This window comes from Ornithorhynchus anatinus, chromosome 7, assembly GCF_004115215.2.
Source record: "Ornithorhynchus anatinus isolate Pmale09 chromosome 7, mOrnAna1.pri.v4, whole genome shotgun sequence".
NCBI lineage: Eukaryota > Metazoa > Chordata > Mammalia > Monotremata > Ornithorhynchidae > Ornithorhynchus > Ornithorhynchus anatinus.
In genome coordinates, this window is record NC_041734.1 from 20,584,773 (window position 1) to 20,599,646 (window position 14,874).

General features: G+C 43.2%; 1 protein-coding gene across 2 annotated transcripts in view; it reads right to left on the bottom strand.

Moving 5' to 3' along the window:
* The window catches only part of TTC39C (tetratricopeptide repeat domain 39C), an 82,347-nt gene that overhangs the window by 23,017 nt on the left and 44,456 nt on the right, over positions 1-14,874 (bottom strand). Inside the window, exons 4-6 of one of the 2 annotated variants that reach the window (XM_029069295.2) lie at positions 13,080-13,194; positions 5,125-5,479; positions 2,742-2,910 (exon numbers count right to left, since the gene is read on the bottom strand). In XM_029069295.2, the coding sequence (XP_028925128.1) occupies positions 2,742-2,910; positions 5,125-5,479; positions 13,080-13,194 (639 nt within the window). Of the gene's footprint in view, positions 1-2,741; positions 2,911-5,032; positions 5,100-5,124; positions 5,480-13,079; positions 13,195-14,874 lie in introns of those variants that run through there. The other variant, XM_029069296.2, reaches the window with a different exon arrangement.

Consider the following 14,874-nt stretch of genomic DNA (forward strand, 5'->3'; position numbering starts at 1 on the left):
AAAGAGGGTGATGTTCCCATATTTTGCCTTTCATATTTAACTGTTCATTTTCCCTACTCTAGACTGCAAGTTCCTTGTGACAATTCTCAGTTAACAATCCTCAGTTACATCATCTTCCTATACGCTCAAATGCCGTGCAAGGAGAAAGTGCTCAATTAGTGTAAAAATTAAAGTAAAAAAAAATCCTCTGCGGTTGTGTCATGGAGTCCACAGGTATTCCTCTTCTGATAATATTGATTCTGTGGCAGCTACTGTTAATATGCCAGTTTAAAGGTCAGAACTTTACTGGTGATCAGTACTGGAATCTTCAGTCCCTAGCAGTCATCATCAGCATCAACAGTGGCAGTTATTGAATGCTTACTGTGTGCAGAGCACTTGGTAGAGCACAGTATGACAGCCGGCAGACACGTTCCCTGCTCAAATTGAGTTTACTGTCACTCCAATGTCCCATCCCGTTGCCTTAAGTTTATTTTCCTGGTGGCAGAGTATTAGTGAGAACCTTGTATGTCTTACACATGTCCAGTTATATCTATGAGCAGTAAACTCCAGATGCTAATTTAAGATTTTTCTTATAACTACTCTTACCTCTCAGCATTTGTGTGCATATATATGTGTTTATATATAAAATTTATATATAGTCACTTTATTCACCCTTCCCTCAGCACTTATGTACATATCTGTAATTCATTTATTTATATTGTCTGCCTCCCGCTCTAGATTATATATACATACACATACATATGTATATTCATTCAATTGTATTTATTGAGTGCTTACTGTGGGCAGACCAGGCTTCTAAGTGCTTGGGAGAGTACAGTATGACAGTAAGCAGACACATTCCCTGCCCACAATGAGCTTACAGGCTAGCGGAGGAGGTGTGTATATATAAAGAGAGAGAGAGAGAGAGAGAGAGATTTGAACATCCAATCTCTGTAGATTCCACTTTTTTATAAATGTGTTTATGCCTGTCCACCCACTGGAGTATAAGTTTCTTGTGGGAAGGGAACATGTTTTGTGCTTCTGTTGTACTTGTACATTTTATTGCACTCATAGGAACCCAGCCCAATAAATATAATTCTGCTACAGATGGGAAAACTAAGACATGGGGGCTTGGGGATAGAGTTACAGGACTTATTCAACATTGTGATAAAACACAGCTCCAATTTTCTGAACTCATGAGGTCTGGAGAGGCCAAACCACTTTGTGGAGCTTTGTTTTCGCTGGACCGCTGCCACTGACGGCTTTTTTTAATGTTGCCTGTTAAGCATTTACTAGGTGCCAGGCACTGTACCAAGCACTGGGGTGGTCAGTTGGACACAGCCCATTCCACATGGGGTTCACAGTTTGAATCCTCTTTTACAGACGAGGTAATTAAGGCACAGAGATGTTAAGTGACTTGCCCAAGGTCACAAAGCACACAGGTGGCAGAGCCGGGATCAGAACTCAGGGCCTTCTATCTCCCAGGCCTGCACCATAGCCACTCGGCCACGATGTCCTAAAATATGAAGGCCTTTTCATGTTGCACATAAATTATGTTCCCAAGGAGTTAAGACTGCAGTCCACTAATCCTTGCAGCCTCACCAGGCCTGACGCTTTTCAATAAGGGGCCTGTGAGAATCATGGACGATACCAGAGTATTGTAGATGGGTGGATCACAACAGAGACCAGGGCTTTGGCAAAAGTATGTTTTCCGCCTAGTCCTCAACCGCTGAATCCCCCGTCTCTTCATCTCCAGGTCCATAATGAAAAGTTAGCTCCCACGTTTGGTAAATATAGTGGTCTTTTTCTGAGAAATTTCCGTGGTGAGGCCCAGCGAGGGAATTTGGAAAATTGGAAGAGGGGATTTGGGAGCAGATGGGGACAATCTCAATATAATCATGTGAATCGTAAGTGTGGTAATTTGGCTTGGTCTTACTGTGTGCTAAGCTCACTGTGGGCAGGGAATGTGTTTTGTTATATTAGATTGTACTCTCCCGAGTAGTTAAGAAAGTGCTCGGCACCAAGAGCTCAATAAACACCACTGGCTGACTGACTTTGGGCTAAGGGTAGGGATAGTTACCCAAGAGAAGTATAAAAAAAGACTGAATATTTGGAAAATCCAAGGCCACTCAAATGATGGGCACCTCTTCAGCTGAAGATACTCTAAGTCTCTACCAACGGGGAATTATCATCCCAATCTTCCTTACCACTCCTGAACAGGAGATAATCAACTGATGGGCTAAAGGCCTGCAATCTCCTTTACCGGTAATGATGCTTCAAAGGAAAAAAGAACAGAATGTTCCCTTGGGGCTTCTCTTGGCGACATTCTGATTCATTCTAATTACACTATTCTCCTACCATGGAACTATACACTCGAGCATCCAAAGAGTATTCTGTCAGGACTTTTCAAGCTTGATCATTCTGATTCTTTGGTTTTACACAGAATCCTTGTTTTATGGTACTTAAGTGCTCACTATGTATCAGGAATTGTACTGAGCGCTGGTGTAGATACAAGCTAGGCAGGTTGGACACAGTTCCCGTCCCTCCTGGGGCTCACAGTCTTGCTCCCCATTTTAGAGATGAGGGAACTGAGGCACAGAGAAGTTACGCAACCTGCCTAAGGTCGCACACGAACCCGGGTCCTTCTGAATTCCATGGGCTGTGCTCTGTCCATTAGGCCGCACTGCTTCGCGTATCTGTCCAAGTCAGTAATTACAAGAATTATGAAATTCTGTAAAACGGAAACTGGAAACGGGCACTACCTCTAATCGCTGTATTCGTCCCTTGAAGAACATAAACAGGGAGGAATTTGGATAAGAGGCTTCTTTTTTCAGAAGAATCTCCTTAGCTTCTTCCAGGCCGGCCTTGTTATCGCTGCCATCCAGAGCGAAAAAGGGACGCACAACAGTGTGGTACCACAGAAGAGCTAATCTATAGAGAAGAGGAGAGAAACATTCTAAGTTTCACCAAATGCTACTTAAAACGGTCTACGCTAAGCAAGGGTGCAGAACCACCTATAGAGTCCTCAGAAACAATAACCAGAGTAAGAATAACTGTGATATTTGTTAAGCACTTACTTTGTGCCAAGCACAGTACTAAATTTTGGGGTATTTCCTCTAAACCCTAAGCTTGTTGTGGGCAGGGAATGTGCCTGTTTATTGTTGTGCTGTATTCTCCCAAGTACTGAGTACAGTGCTCTGCACACAGTAAGTGCTCAATAAATATGACTGAATGAATATAAGATCATCAGGTTGGACACAGTGCCTCTGTTCCACATGGAGCTCCTCCTTAGAGGGACAAGTGATATTGAATCCCCAATTTATAGGTGAGGAAACTGAGGCACAGAGAAATTAAAGGGAATTGCCCAAGTGCAGACAGTAGGCTAGTGGCGGAGCAGGGATTAGAAACCAGGTCCCCTGACTCCCAGGCCTGGGCTCTGTCCACTAGACCCCACTGCTCACAAAATAGCTGTTTAACATTTTAGCAGTATCAATACTCGAAAAGTTTCAGCTAAGCACAGGAGATGAAGGAACCCACTTTTTAAATTTAGATGAACGAAGGGTGAAGGAAGGGAAAAAAATTTCCCATTTTTTGGAGTCCCTTAAACACATTTCTGAATGGACAGCCAACTTGGTCCCATGAAGATAAAAGCTCCTATATGGCCAGGACTGGATTTGTACTCTTGTCTCAGAGGCCTGGGACAGTGCTCTCCCTAGACACAGTGAGCACTCGACCAATCCTAACGAATGAACAAAGTCGATGCCCGTGATTGACGGAAAGATTTAAGTGTCCACAGGCCCATCGATTAGAGCAAAGACCAAAATTTACAGGTCTAGTTCCTGAGAGCACCATCCAAAGTCTCGCTTTTGTAATAGGGTCATCTCATCTTTGATTTTTGTAGTAAACCAAATCCACCAGCCGTAGGCTCAGAGACTGGAAGAGCCAACTGGGCAGCCATGAGCTAGATTTAAGGCGTCTAGAAGGCAAGTGACACTAGAGTAGATGACGAAAAACTAGATTGAGGCAGGGGAGAAGCGGCCCCAAAACAATATAATATCACTTTTCCACCACATTTCATGTAAAGAAATCATCACTACTTGATTCTAGAATCCTTAATAGAGGGTTCTATTTCATAAAAATATGGAATTATTCTATTCCATAAAAATAATAAGAAAGGGTTCGGTTCTGAATCCCCATTTTTCATGTGAAGAAATCATCACTTCTTGATTCTAGAATCCTCTATTAACACCACGTTTTGAAATTCTAGACCTGAGAGAATTGTTTAGCGATCTATAATTTTACCAAAAGAAGAACAACCCCCCCCTTAAAAAAAAAAGACACGAGCCATTTCCAAGTTAAATACTAACATCACCCACACTGGATCTGAAGAGCACGATTTTTTTTTTTAACATGAATATAGCATGAACTTATTTAAGTTCTTTTCACTGACGGTGAATCTCATCAAACCAGCTGGAGCTGCCGGTACAGTTTTCATAGTCAACTGGCGGCCAATTTACCAAAGGCGGATCTTCACCCGGATGCTCGGAAATAGCTGTCTCCACATGGACAGGAGAATATCTTCTTTTCTCTAGCCACTGGTGGAGAGGAGTCCCAGGAGGCCTCCCCTAGCCTATGGCAAGTACTTCTGTTTTAAAATGTGAGTAGGCAGAGCAAAGACAGAAAGTGCATTTGGTTCAAGACAGCGTTGCCACAGATTCGGAAACATCCTAACGAACCAAAGGAACACTAATTAGCCAAACAATATTCCCAAACATCCAGCCTCTGTACAGAAGGGCTTGGTTTAAATGAGCTTTCGCCATTTTAGTCCAGGTGGGAGAGACAAGTATTTCAGCCAGATCATTTATGAGTCATCTGAGGTAGGGCTAGCCCATTCTCTGGCTGAAAAACCTATTTATTATTCACAGTGCTCATTCATGCTCGGGATTTGCTTTATGCAAAAAAAGATCAGAGTTCCCACAACAACACACATGCATTCCTAAGACCGATTTTTAAGTCAGGGCACATCGAATCGCCTCCGACAGCTTCATTTTACCTGTGGATTCCTTTAACGTCTGAGCTCCGATTGCCGGTTACTTACTTTCAACACTATATTATCTACCAAAGCATTGCAATATAGCTACTCACGTAGCTAAAGGGGCCTTCATGTCCTTACTTTCACTTGCATACATCAGTGAAGAAAGCCCTTGTAGGCGGTCTCCAGGAAAACCCAGCAGGTTGATGATTTTGAGCAGGTTTGGGGGTACCATGGATATGCAAAGATGAAAAAGTCCATATCCAAAGCTAACAGCACCTTTCAGTCTGTTCAGAGTCTCCTCCGAAACCCCTTCGGCAGCAATGTGATTCTCATTTGCAGCGTCAGAAGTCAAGGATTCTTCGGTTGGCTTCTTCTGACACATGTCCTGAAGGGCATTAATGTCCAGATAGCACTTATTGTAAATCTTCCAGGCTTTCCTAAGGATCCACCCACCTTTTATGTATGCTAAGGAGAGAGACAATGGAAGGAAAAAAAAAAGGTTCAAAGCCTCCATCACAAGCATTTTGTTTCATTTATTGGGGGGAAATAGCACGGTCTAGTGGACGGAGCACTGATCTGGGAGTCAGAAGGACCTGGGTTCTAATCCTGGCTCTACCATTTGTCTACTGTGTGACCTTGGGCACTTCTCTGTGCCTGAGTTACCTCATCTGCAAAGTGGGGGATTAAGATTGAGCCCCATGTTGGACAAGGACTGCGTCCAACCTGATTAGCTTGTATCTCCTCCAGCACTTAGTGCCTGGCACATGGGAAGCACCTAAATACCATAAGAAGGAAAAGGAAACTGCAGAAACTGCAGCACAAAACCACGGGGCTTTTGTCTGATCGATTGATTTTGAAATTTATTTATATATATATGGTATTTGTTGAGTGCTTACTTTGTGTCAGGTACTATACTTAGCACTGGTGTAGATACCAGATAACCAGGTTGGACATGGTCCCTGTCTCACATGGGGCTCACAGTCTTAAACTCCCATTTCATAGACAAGGTAACTGAGGCACTGAGCAGTGAAGTGACTTGCCCAGGGTCACACAGCAGACGAGTGGCAGAGCGGGGATTAGAACTCAAGTCTTCTGGCTCCCAGGCCCGTGCTCTTTCCACTAGGCCATGCTGCTTGGGTTTTGAATGATGAGTACCGAGGGGCTTCAGGAGAATTACAACAAGAAAGTCAGTAACCCCAAAATCTTCAAGAGAAAAGTAAATAACATTCCATTTCTAATCCCATAGGTAATGAAGAATTAGAATACATTCAACTCTGCAATCTGAAATGTATATATGTACATATTTATTATTCTATTTATTTTACTAATGATGTGTATACATGTATAATTCTATTTATTTATATTGAAGGCTGTCATTTTGTTTTGTTGTCTGTCTCCGCCCTTCCAGACCATAAGCCCGTTTTTAGGTAGGGATTGTCTCTATCTGTTGCCTAATTTTACTTTCTAAGCGCTTAGTACAGTGTTCTGCACACAATAAGAGCTCAATAAATACGACTGAATGAATGAAATGGTTGGATATCTAGTATGTGACTTATGCAAACTTCCTTCTTATCTTTTCAATCTCCTCCCAGCCTTCTGCTTTTTGAATATTTCACTACCAACAATTCACTCATGAGAGGATGGACGAAGGACATTAAAGGAGACATAAGCTCAAGTAGTCAATTGGGTTTCTTGGAAACAACGCTGAAAAGAGCTTGAGTTGGTTTAGGTCAAGATTAAGTAAGATTCTGGAATTATTTGTGGATTTCAATGTTTCACGCTCTCCCTGTAGGCCTAGGGCCTGGACCAAGATAACCAGGGCTAGTGCAGAAAGGGAAAAGGATAAATCAATTCTCAAAATAAATGAAAGCTAATCTATGGAAGATTTTAGAAACCAGGGAATCTTCTTTTTGAATTACGGTGCTATGGGGTCTTCTGAGGATTCAGTTGATGGAGCCAAACTTCTCTTGAGTGGCCAAAAAAACCCAAAACAAATATATTACATAGAGAGAGTGCCTGGCTTGGTGAAATGCAGAAAAAAAAGAGCTTCACCGGATAGTTTTAATGAGTTGTTCATCCTCCTGATTCTATTTATTGCTATTGTTCTTGTCTGTCCGCCTCCCTCGATTAGACTGTAAGCCCGTCAAAGGGCAGGGACTGTCTCTATCTGTTACCGATTTGTACATTCCAAGCGCTTAGTACAGTGCTCTGCACATAGTAAGCGCTCAATAAATACTACTGAATGAATAGTTTTAATGCAGCAGTGTCTATTGGAGAAGTTACAGGGTGGCAGGGGGTACTCTCACAACCCAGGTATAAAGTAATATTATGGTTGATTTCATGGAATGAAGAAATGGAAAAACGATGATCGCGATAATAATAATATTAGTAACAATAATAGTGCTTACTTTATGCCAAATCCAATACTAAGCACTGGAATAGACACAAGATAATCAGGTCGGACACAGTCCCCATTCCATATGGGGTTCCCAGTCTAAGCAGGAGGGAGAATAGGGGTTGAATCCCCATTTCATAGAGGAGGAAATAGAGGAATTAAATTTCTTGCCCAAGGTCACACAACAGGCAAGTGGCAGAGCCGACATCAGGATCGGGGTCTCCTAACTCCCAGGTCCACTAGGCCATACCGCTTCTCAAAACAAAAAACCGACACCTAAGAATAGGATGGGCTACATACCTCGCCCTTCTTCTCTGACAGACCCCACACTCCATCCTCACCACTAGATTGTAAACTCCTTAAATGCAAAGGAAGTTTCTATCTACTCTACTTTACCCTTCCAAGTGCTTAGTTAAGCGCTTAATAAATACCACTGATTGACTCAAAGCCTTATTAAAATCTCATCTCCTCCAGGAAGCCTTCCCTGACTAACGTCTCATCCCCCCACCCTATTCTCCCTTCCTTTTGTGTAACCTAAGCATTTAGATTTATACCCCTAATCTCTGATACTAGCTCCACCTCCATCATACTTACATAAATATCCTTTTACTCTGCCGCTTCCCCTAGATGCATTTTATTTTCATGATCATCTCCCCTGCAAGACTGTAAGCCCCTTGAGAGCAGGAATCGTTCAGCTATGCTCTCCCAAGTACTTAGCCCAGTGCCTCAGTAAGAACCATTAACTGATTAGCCTACTGATTAACCTAGTAAGGGAAAATGAAGAAAGCAAGAGTCTTAAAAAGCACCAACAAAAACTAGGCATCGCAACATAAAAGATTTCCTTGTTTCTAAAAATAATGATCTTATGGATTAAAATGAAGATAAGCCAGTCAAAAATAATTACAAGAGAGAATCCTCTCTTCCCTCTCCAATAAAGGAAGAGTCGTTCTAAAAGTGAAAACCATACGGGAAACTGGATTCTTCACAATTTTAGTGTCCTCGGCTGCCATAGGCAAATTAGGTCTCAGTAAGTTGGACAAAGAATGGGACGAAATGAAATACATTCAAATTTTAGGGATTTAAAATTTATTTCGGTTTTTCAACCATAAGTACTTCTCAAGGCTCAAATAAGAATCCCGCTCCTTTCTCTCTCTCACCTAGTGATGTACCTCCAACCCAGTGGAAAGAGTCCGGAGCTGGGTTCCCATCCTGATTCTGGGCCTAAGTTTCCTCAACTATAAAATGGGGATTCGACACCTGTTCTCCCTCCTACTTTGACTGGGAGCCCCATGTGGGGCCATCATCGTCATCATCATTAGGATATCTGCTAAGCACTTACTATGTGCCAAGCACTGGACTAAGCGCTGGGGTAGGTACAAGATAATCGAGTCCCACAGTAGGAGGAGGGAGAGGAGGCACTGAGTCCCCATTTTGCAGATGAGGAAACAGACCTAGAGAAGTTAAGTGACTTGCCCAAGGTCACGCAGCAGCTCAGTGGAAGAGCCCAGGTCCTCTGACTCCCAGGCCCTTGCTCTTTCCCATAGACCATGTTGCTTCTCTGAGGGACAGTGTCCGACCTGATTATCTTGTATCGACCCCAGAGCTGATATAGTGCTCGGCACAGAGTATGCCCTTAACAAATACCGTAAAAATAATAAGAAAGGGTTCAGCTCTCTATTAGGAGATTAGTGTGGCTTTAAGTCTGGAGCCACCAGGCCAGCTGGCTGAACTGCATATTCGATATCTCTGCAGTTCACTGCAAGAGCAAGGCTTAGCCAATCTGGAATAGCAGTGCAGTAAATGATGTCATGCCAGGGACACGGAAAGCAAAGGGGAGCGCTCCATCCACTATTTCCAGAGGGTCTCCCTGACACCTCAGGTGCACTGGAGTCCCTCTAGAAGCAGCACGGTGTAGTGGATAGAGCCCGGGGCCTGGGAGTCAGAGGGTCCTGGATTCTAATCCCAGCTCTGCCACTTATCTGCTGAGAGACCCTGGGCAAGTCGCTTCACTTCTGTGTGTCTCAGTTACCTCCTCTGGAAAATGGGCCCCACATGGGACAGGGTCTGCGTTCAACTTGATTGGCTCGTGGCTCGTATCCACCCCAGGGCTTTAACAAATACCATTATTATTATCATCTAGACTGTAAGCTCGCTGTGGGCAGAGAATTTGTTGTATTGTCCTCTCCCGAGCGCTTAGGAAAGTGCCCTGCACCCTGTAAGTGCTCCATAAATACTATTGACTGACTGGAGTTCCTTTAGAATGAATTATGTTCTCCCTGCAAGGAGATAAACCACGTTTCCCAAATCCTTCAACTACTTCTCCTAGAAAACCAGAGCTGCTCCCACGTGGCCTCTTCTGTCACTATGAGTCCCCGGAATGGAGAGAGGAATGGCTTCAGGCTGGGTCTGGAGGCGGGAGGGAGGGGAAAGGGGAAAATAAAAATCTACATCTCATCTGTACAGAATCTCATTGGCAAAATAAGGATTGAGCCTGTGAGCCCCATGTGGGACAGGGACTGTGTCCAACCCGATTTGCTTGTATCCACCCCAGCGCTTTGTACAGTGCCTGGCACACAGTAAGTGCTTAACAAATACCATCATTTAAGGGGAGATGGAGAACAGGCAACACAGAGCGCAAGAGAACCTGACACAGTGACTAGATTCCCAGCCACTGCAGCAGCGCCCATCAGACAACTGAATTTACTGTACGCTTATTATGTGCAGAGCACTATACCAATAATAATTATTATTATGTATTTGTTAAGCGGTTACTGTGTGCCAATCACTATTCTAAGCCCTGGGGTAGATACAAGGTAATCAGGTTGTGCCACGTGGGGCTCACAGTCTTAATCCCCATTTTATTGATGATTATAATAACAATAATGTGGTATTTGTTAAGTGCTTACTATGTGCAAAGCACCGTTCTAAGTGCTGGGGGGTTACAAGGTGATCAGGTTGTCCCTCATGGGGCTCACAGTCTTCATCCCCTTTTTACAGAGGAGGTAACTGATGCACAGAGAAGTTAAGTGACTTGCTGACGGTCACACAGCAGACAAGTGACAGAGCCAGGATTAGAACCCACGCCCTCTAACGTCCAAGCCCATGCTCTTTCCACTAAGCAGCGCTGTTTCTCTAGCTAAGGTACACTCAAACAGAGTCGGCAGACGTGTTCCCTGCCCCCAGCGAGCTTACTGCCAAGCACTGGGCTAAGCGCTGGCATAGTCAGTTGGTCAGTTGAATTTACTGGGTGCTTACTTCGTGGAGCACACTACACTAAGTGCTTGGAAGAGTAGAATACAAGAATATACCAGACACCTTCCTTGCCTACAACGAGCTTACAGTCTAGAGGGGGAGACAGAGAGTAACAGAAGTAAATTACAGATATGTATACAAGTGCTGTGGGGCAGGAAGAGGGGGATGAATAAAGGGAGCAAGTCAGGATGATGCGGAAGGGAACGGAGAAGAGGAAAGGAAGGTTTACCATCATTATTATTGTTATGATTTACTGAATGTCCCTTGGAGCTGTGCTCTGCACAGGGTGCTTGGGAAGTACAGAATAACTAGCTTGGCCTAGTGGGTAGGGCACGGACCTGGGAGTCAGAGGACTTGAGTTCTAATCTCATCTCTGCCACTTGTCTGCTGTGTGATCTTGGGCATGTCACTTCACTTCTCTGTGCCTCAGTTCCCTCATCTGCAAAATGGGGATTAAGACTCTGAACCCCATGTGGGACAGGAACTGCGTCCAACCCGATTTTCTTGTAATAATAATAATGTTGGTATTTGTTAAGCGCTTACTATGTGCCGAGCACTGTTCTAAGCGCCGGGGTAGACATAGGGGAATCAGGTTGTCCCACGTGGGGCTCACAGTCTTCATCCCCATTTTACAGATGAGGGAACTGAGGCACAGAGAAGTGAAGTGACTTGCCCACAGTCACACAGCCGACAAGTGCAGAGCTGGGATTTGAACTCATGAGCCCTGACTCCAAAGCCCGTGCTCTTTCCACTGAGCCACGCTGCTTCTCCTACCCCAGTGCTTACTACAGTGCCTGGCACATAGTAAATGCTTAACAAATATCCTCATTATCATTACTTTTATGTCATCATCATCATTAATGATGTGACACACTGCCTGTCCACAAGGAACTGACTCAATAACAGTGGCGACAAACATAAAAATAGTCTAAGTAGAATGATTAATTGGTAATCTGAGAAAATTGTTTCTGACTTGCAGCATTTCAACTTTCAGCCCTTGAAAGAGTACAATATAACAGAGTTGGTAGACGCATTCCCTGCCCGCGACAATCTTACGGTCTACGAGGGGGATCAGCTGTCTACAATTTTTGATACTGAGTTTAGAAAGCCAACAATAAAAAATCACCCCCTATTTTTAGCTCATTCCATACCTGAGGTCTTTAAATTTGAATACTCCGAAGCTCGGCAAGCATTTACTAGCAATGTACTTTTAGGAAAGAGAAGCTATAAATGCAGTAGAGAAAGTGTAAATTAAGGCAAGCGGTCAACTCGGACTAAGCGAGGGACAAAGTAACAATAATAATAACAATAATAATAATAATAATGGTATTTGTATGTGTCAAGCACTGTTCTAAGTCCAGGGATAGATACAAGGTAATCAGGTTGTCCCACGTGGGACTCACAGTCTTAATCCCCATTTTACAGATGAGGTAACTGAGGCACGGAGAAGGTAAGTTACTTGCCCAAAGTCACAAGCAGGCAAGTGGCAGAGCTGGGATTAGAACCCAGTTGAAGTATGCATTTTGGAGGAAAGGAGAGAATTAAAGGTGGAGAGAGCTACATAACTGGTCAGAGGAGTGCAATTAAAGTCACCTCACTCATCATTAAAATTAAACCGAGAATATAAAAAAGAAATATGGCCATTGGTTGAAAGGCAGGGTAAAAAAAATACTCTCGCCCAGTTTGAGGACAAAGAATCCCCTCTCATTTAAAAGATGCCCATAATCAAAACTGTATTTTCGGCTTTATATCCCTTTAATCCCTTTGAGTACTGCATCTTTAAACCAATTCTGTACTTCAGTTAGACTGGCTGTTATTATGACCCTCCAGTTGCCTTGTCTTAACCGTGCAGGCACTAAAAATTACTGGAGGTGGAGCAGACCAAGGCCTTCTTTTACTGAAATGCTATCACCGAAATTCTTTCACTGAAATGGTACCAAATGGTGGCAAGTAAAGAGCTTTTCAAAGGTTCTCAAGAAGGAACAAAAACTACTCCAACAGACAAATTAAGGTCGCCCTCTGAGAAAACTGGCTTTTGGATGAACAAACTGTTAACAATCGGGCACCCTTGGTGATGGTTTCTGACTACCTTAAAAAAAAAGTGTTTTGGATTAGCATTTCTCAGTTTTCAAGCTAGGACACCCACAGGTTCCCTTGGAGCAATGGGAGGCGGAATAATGAGTCAAACGAATTGCCCTGTGATGTGTATGAAAATCAACCAAATTCTCCGGGGACATGGGGCGGAAAACACGTGTCCGGAGGCTGCTGGGCACTGGTTCAGCCTATGAAATTTTACTTTCTCTAGGGCTAAATCAGAGAAACATATTGCTTACCTCCAAGGGATACATGCTAGGGGGACTGATTACTGATTATTCCCACCCTTGCAAAAGGTACATCGATAAGGATATTTCAACATACCTGACAACTCCTGTTTCACAAAAGACAGTACAGCCAGATATACTTGACAGTCAGCTACAATTATTTGTCTCTGAAGTCGATCGACCATTGACGAAGCAGATTTTCGGACATCGGTCTGGTTAAAAAAAATAAATACAGCCTATGAAACCACATCCAATGTTTGAGACTCTTCACGTATAGACAGTTTTCTTCAATGTAAATAACTGCACATGGGAATTGGGAAACAGGGAGGCTTCATGAAAAAAGGGAAAAAGTGAAATATTACATATATATATATATATATATATATATATACTGGCTTGTTCCTCTATTATGTTGTCAACTGTCAGAGACAGAATATTGGGTTGGATGGATAATTGGTCTGACCCAATAATTTTCTGAAAATAGCCTGAAATATTATGACTCATATAGAACAAAAGGGGACATAGAAGAGTCTGCATCAAACCAAAAGATACTATCTTCTTAATAATATATAAATCTGAATTTGAAATTCAATACCACATCCTGAAACATCACTTCCAAAAAAAGAACAAAACCCTCTCTACGAAATTTTGAACCTGACCATATAGGTATTTTATTAAAGCCCAAAATAAAGAGAACTTTATCAAACATGCTGAATATTGCTTTTCAAACACTAAGAAGCATTTTAGCTTTTTTTTCCTAGCAAAGAGATACCCTAGCAATATATCAAAAGTAGTTGGTAATCTTCCATCAAGAGACACTTCTGCTATAACACAAGTCTTCGTTCTAGGATTCGGATATAACACAATGGACGTATTGTGGAACGTTCTTCTCATAACACGAGTCTGTATTGGCTGAAATACGTTCCAAATGTAAGAACAAGTAGATTTGGAGGAAATGTATTATACTTTCCCAAGGGCTTAGTACAGTGTCGGAATACAGTAAGTGCTCAATGAATACGATCGAATGAATATGTCAAGCACTGTTCTAAGCACTGGGGTAAATAAGAGTTGATCAAGATTGGGTACAGTCCCTATTTCACATAGGGCTTACGGTCTTCATCCTCATTTTACAGATGAGGCAACTGAGGCACAGAGAAGTGAAGTGACTTGCCTAAGGTCACAGAGCAGACAAGCGGTGGAGCCGGGTTTAGAATTCAGGTCCTCTGACTTCCAGGCCCAGGCACCATCCACTAGGCCATGAAAAGCTAACCCTCCCCCATGGTTTAAGAACGGTCTAAAGCAGATCCCAGGAGGTGGTTGTAGTTTGTCAAGCCACATTACGAATACTATCCAACACCTGCGGTTCTCCACAGGTGTGAGGTTAACCTGTTATTCATTTATTCATTCAGTCATATATTTTGAGCATTTACTGAGTGCAGCACACTGGACTAAGCACTTGGGAGACTACAATACGACAACAGACACACTCCTTGTTAGGTGCAGCCCTGAACCAGACACCGGGGTGAAACCAGCCATCCCGGAGGTGTGTCGCTCCTGACGACCCGGCCATCTATTCCATCGATAAAATTGGAATCATCAAGTAGTGAACTTCCCCAAATCTGCCCCTCCAAGCCCCTAGTCCGCTATATCTTTCTTCCAAGCCACCGCCTTAGGTACCTCCCGTCTCCTTTCGAAACCTGCATCTTAGCCCTCATCCCTTCACACCTGACTAAAATATTTGCACCCACCATTCTTCCCTTCTTCATTGCTCTCAATAAATATCACTGCTCTCTCTCCCCTTTACTTATCTCTCCCACTATGACCCAACAGGCACACTTCATCTCCTCTAATACCAAACTATTCACGGCCCCTTGCTTTTGTCTCACTCACCA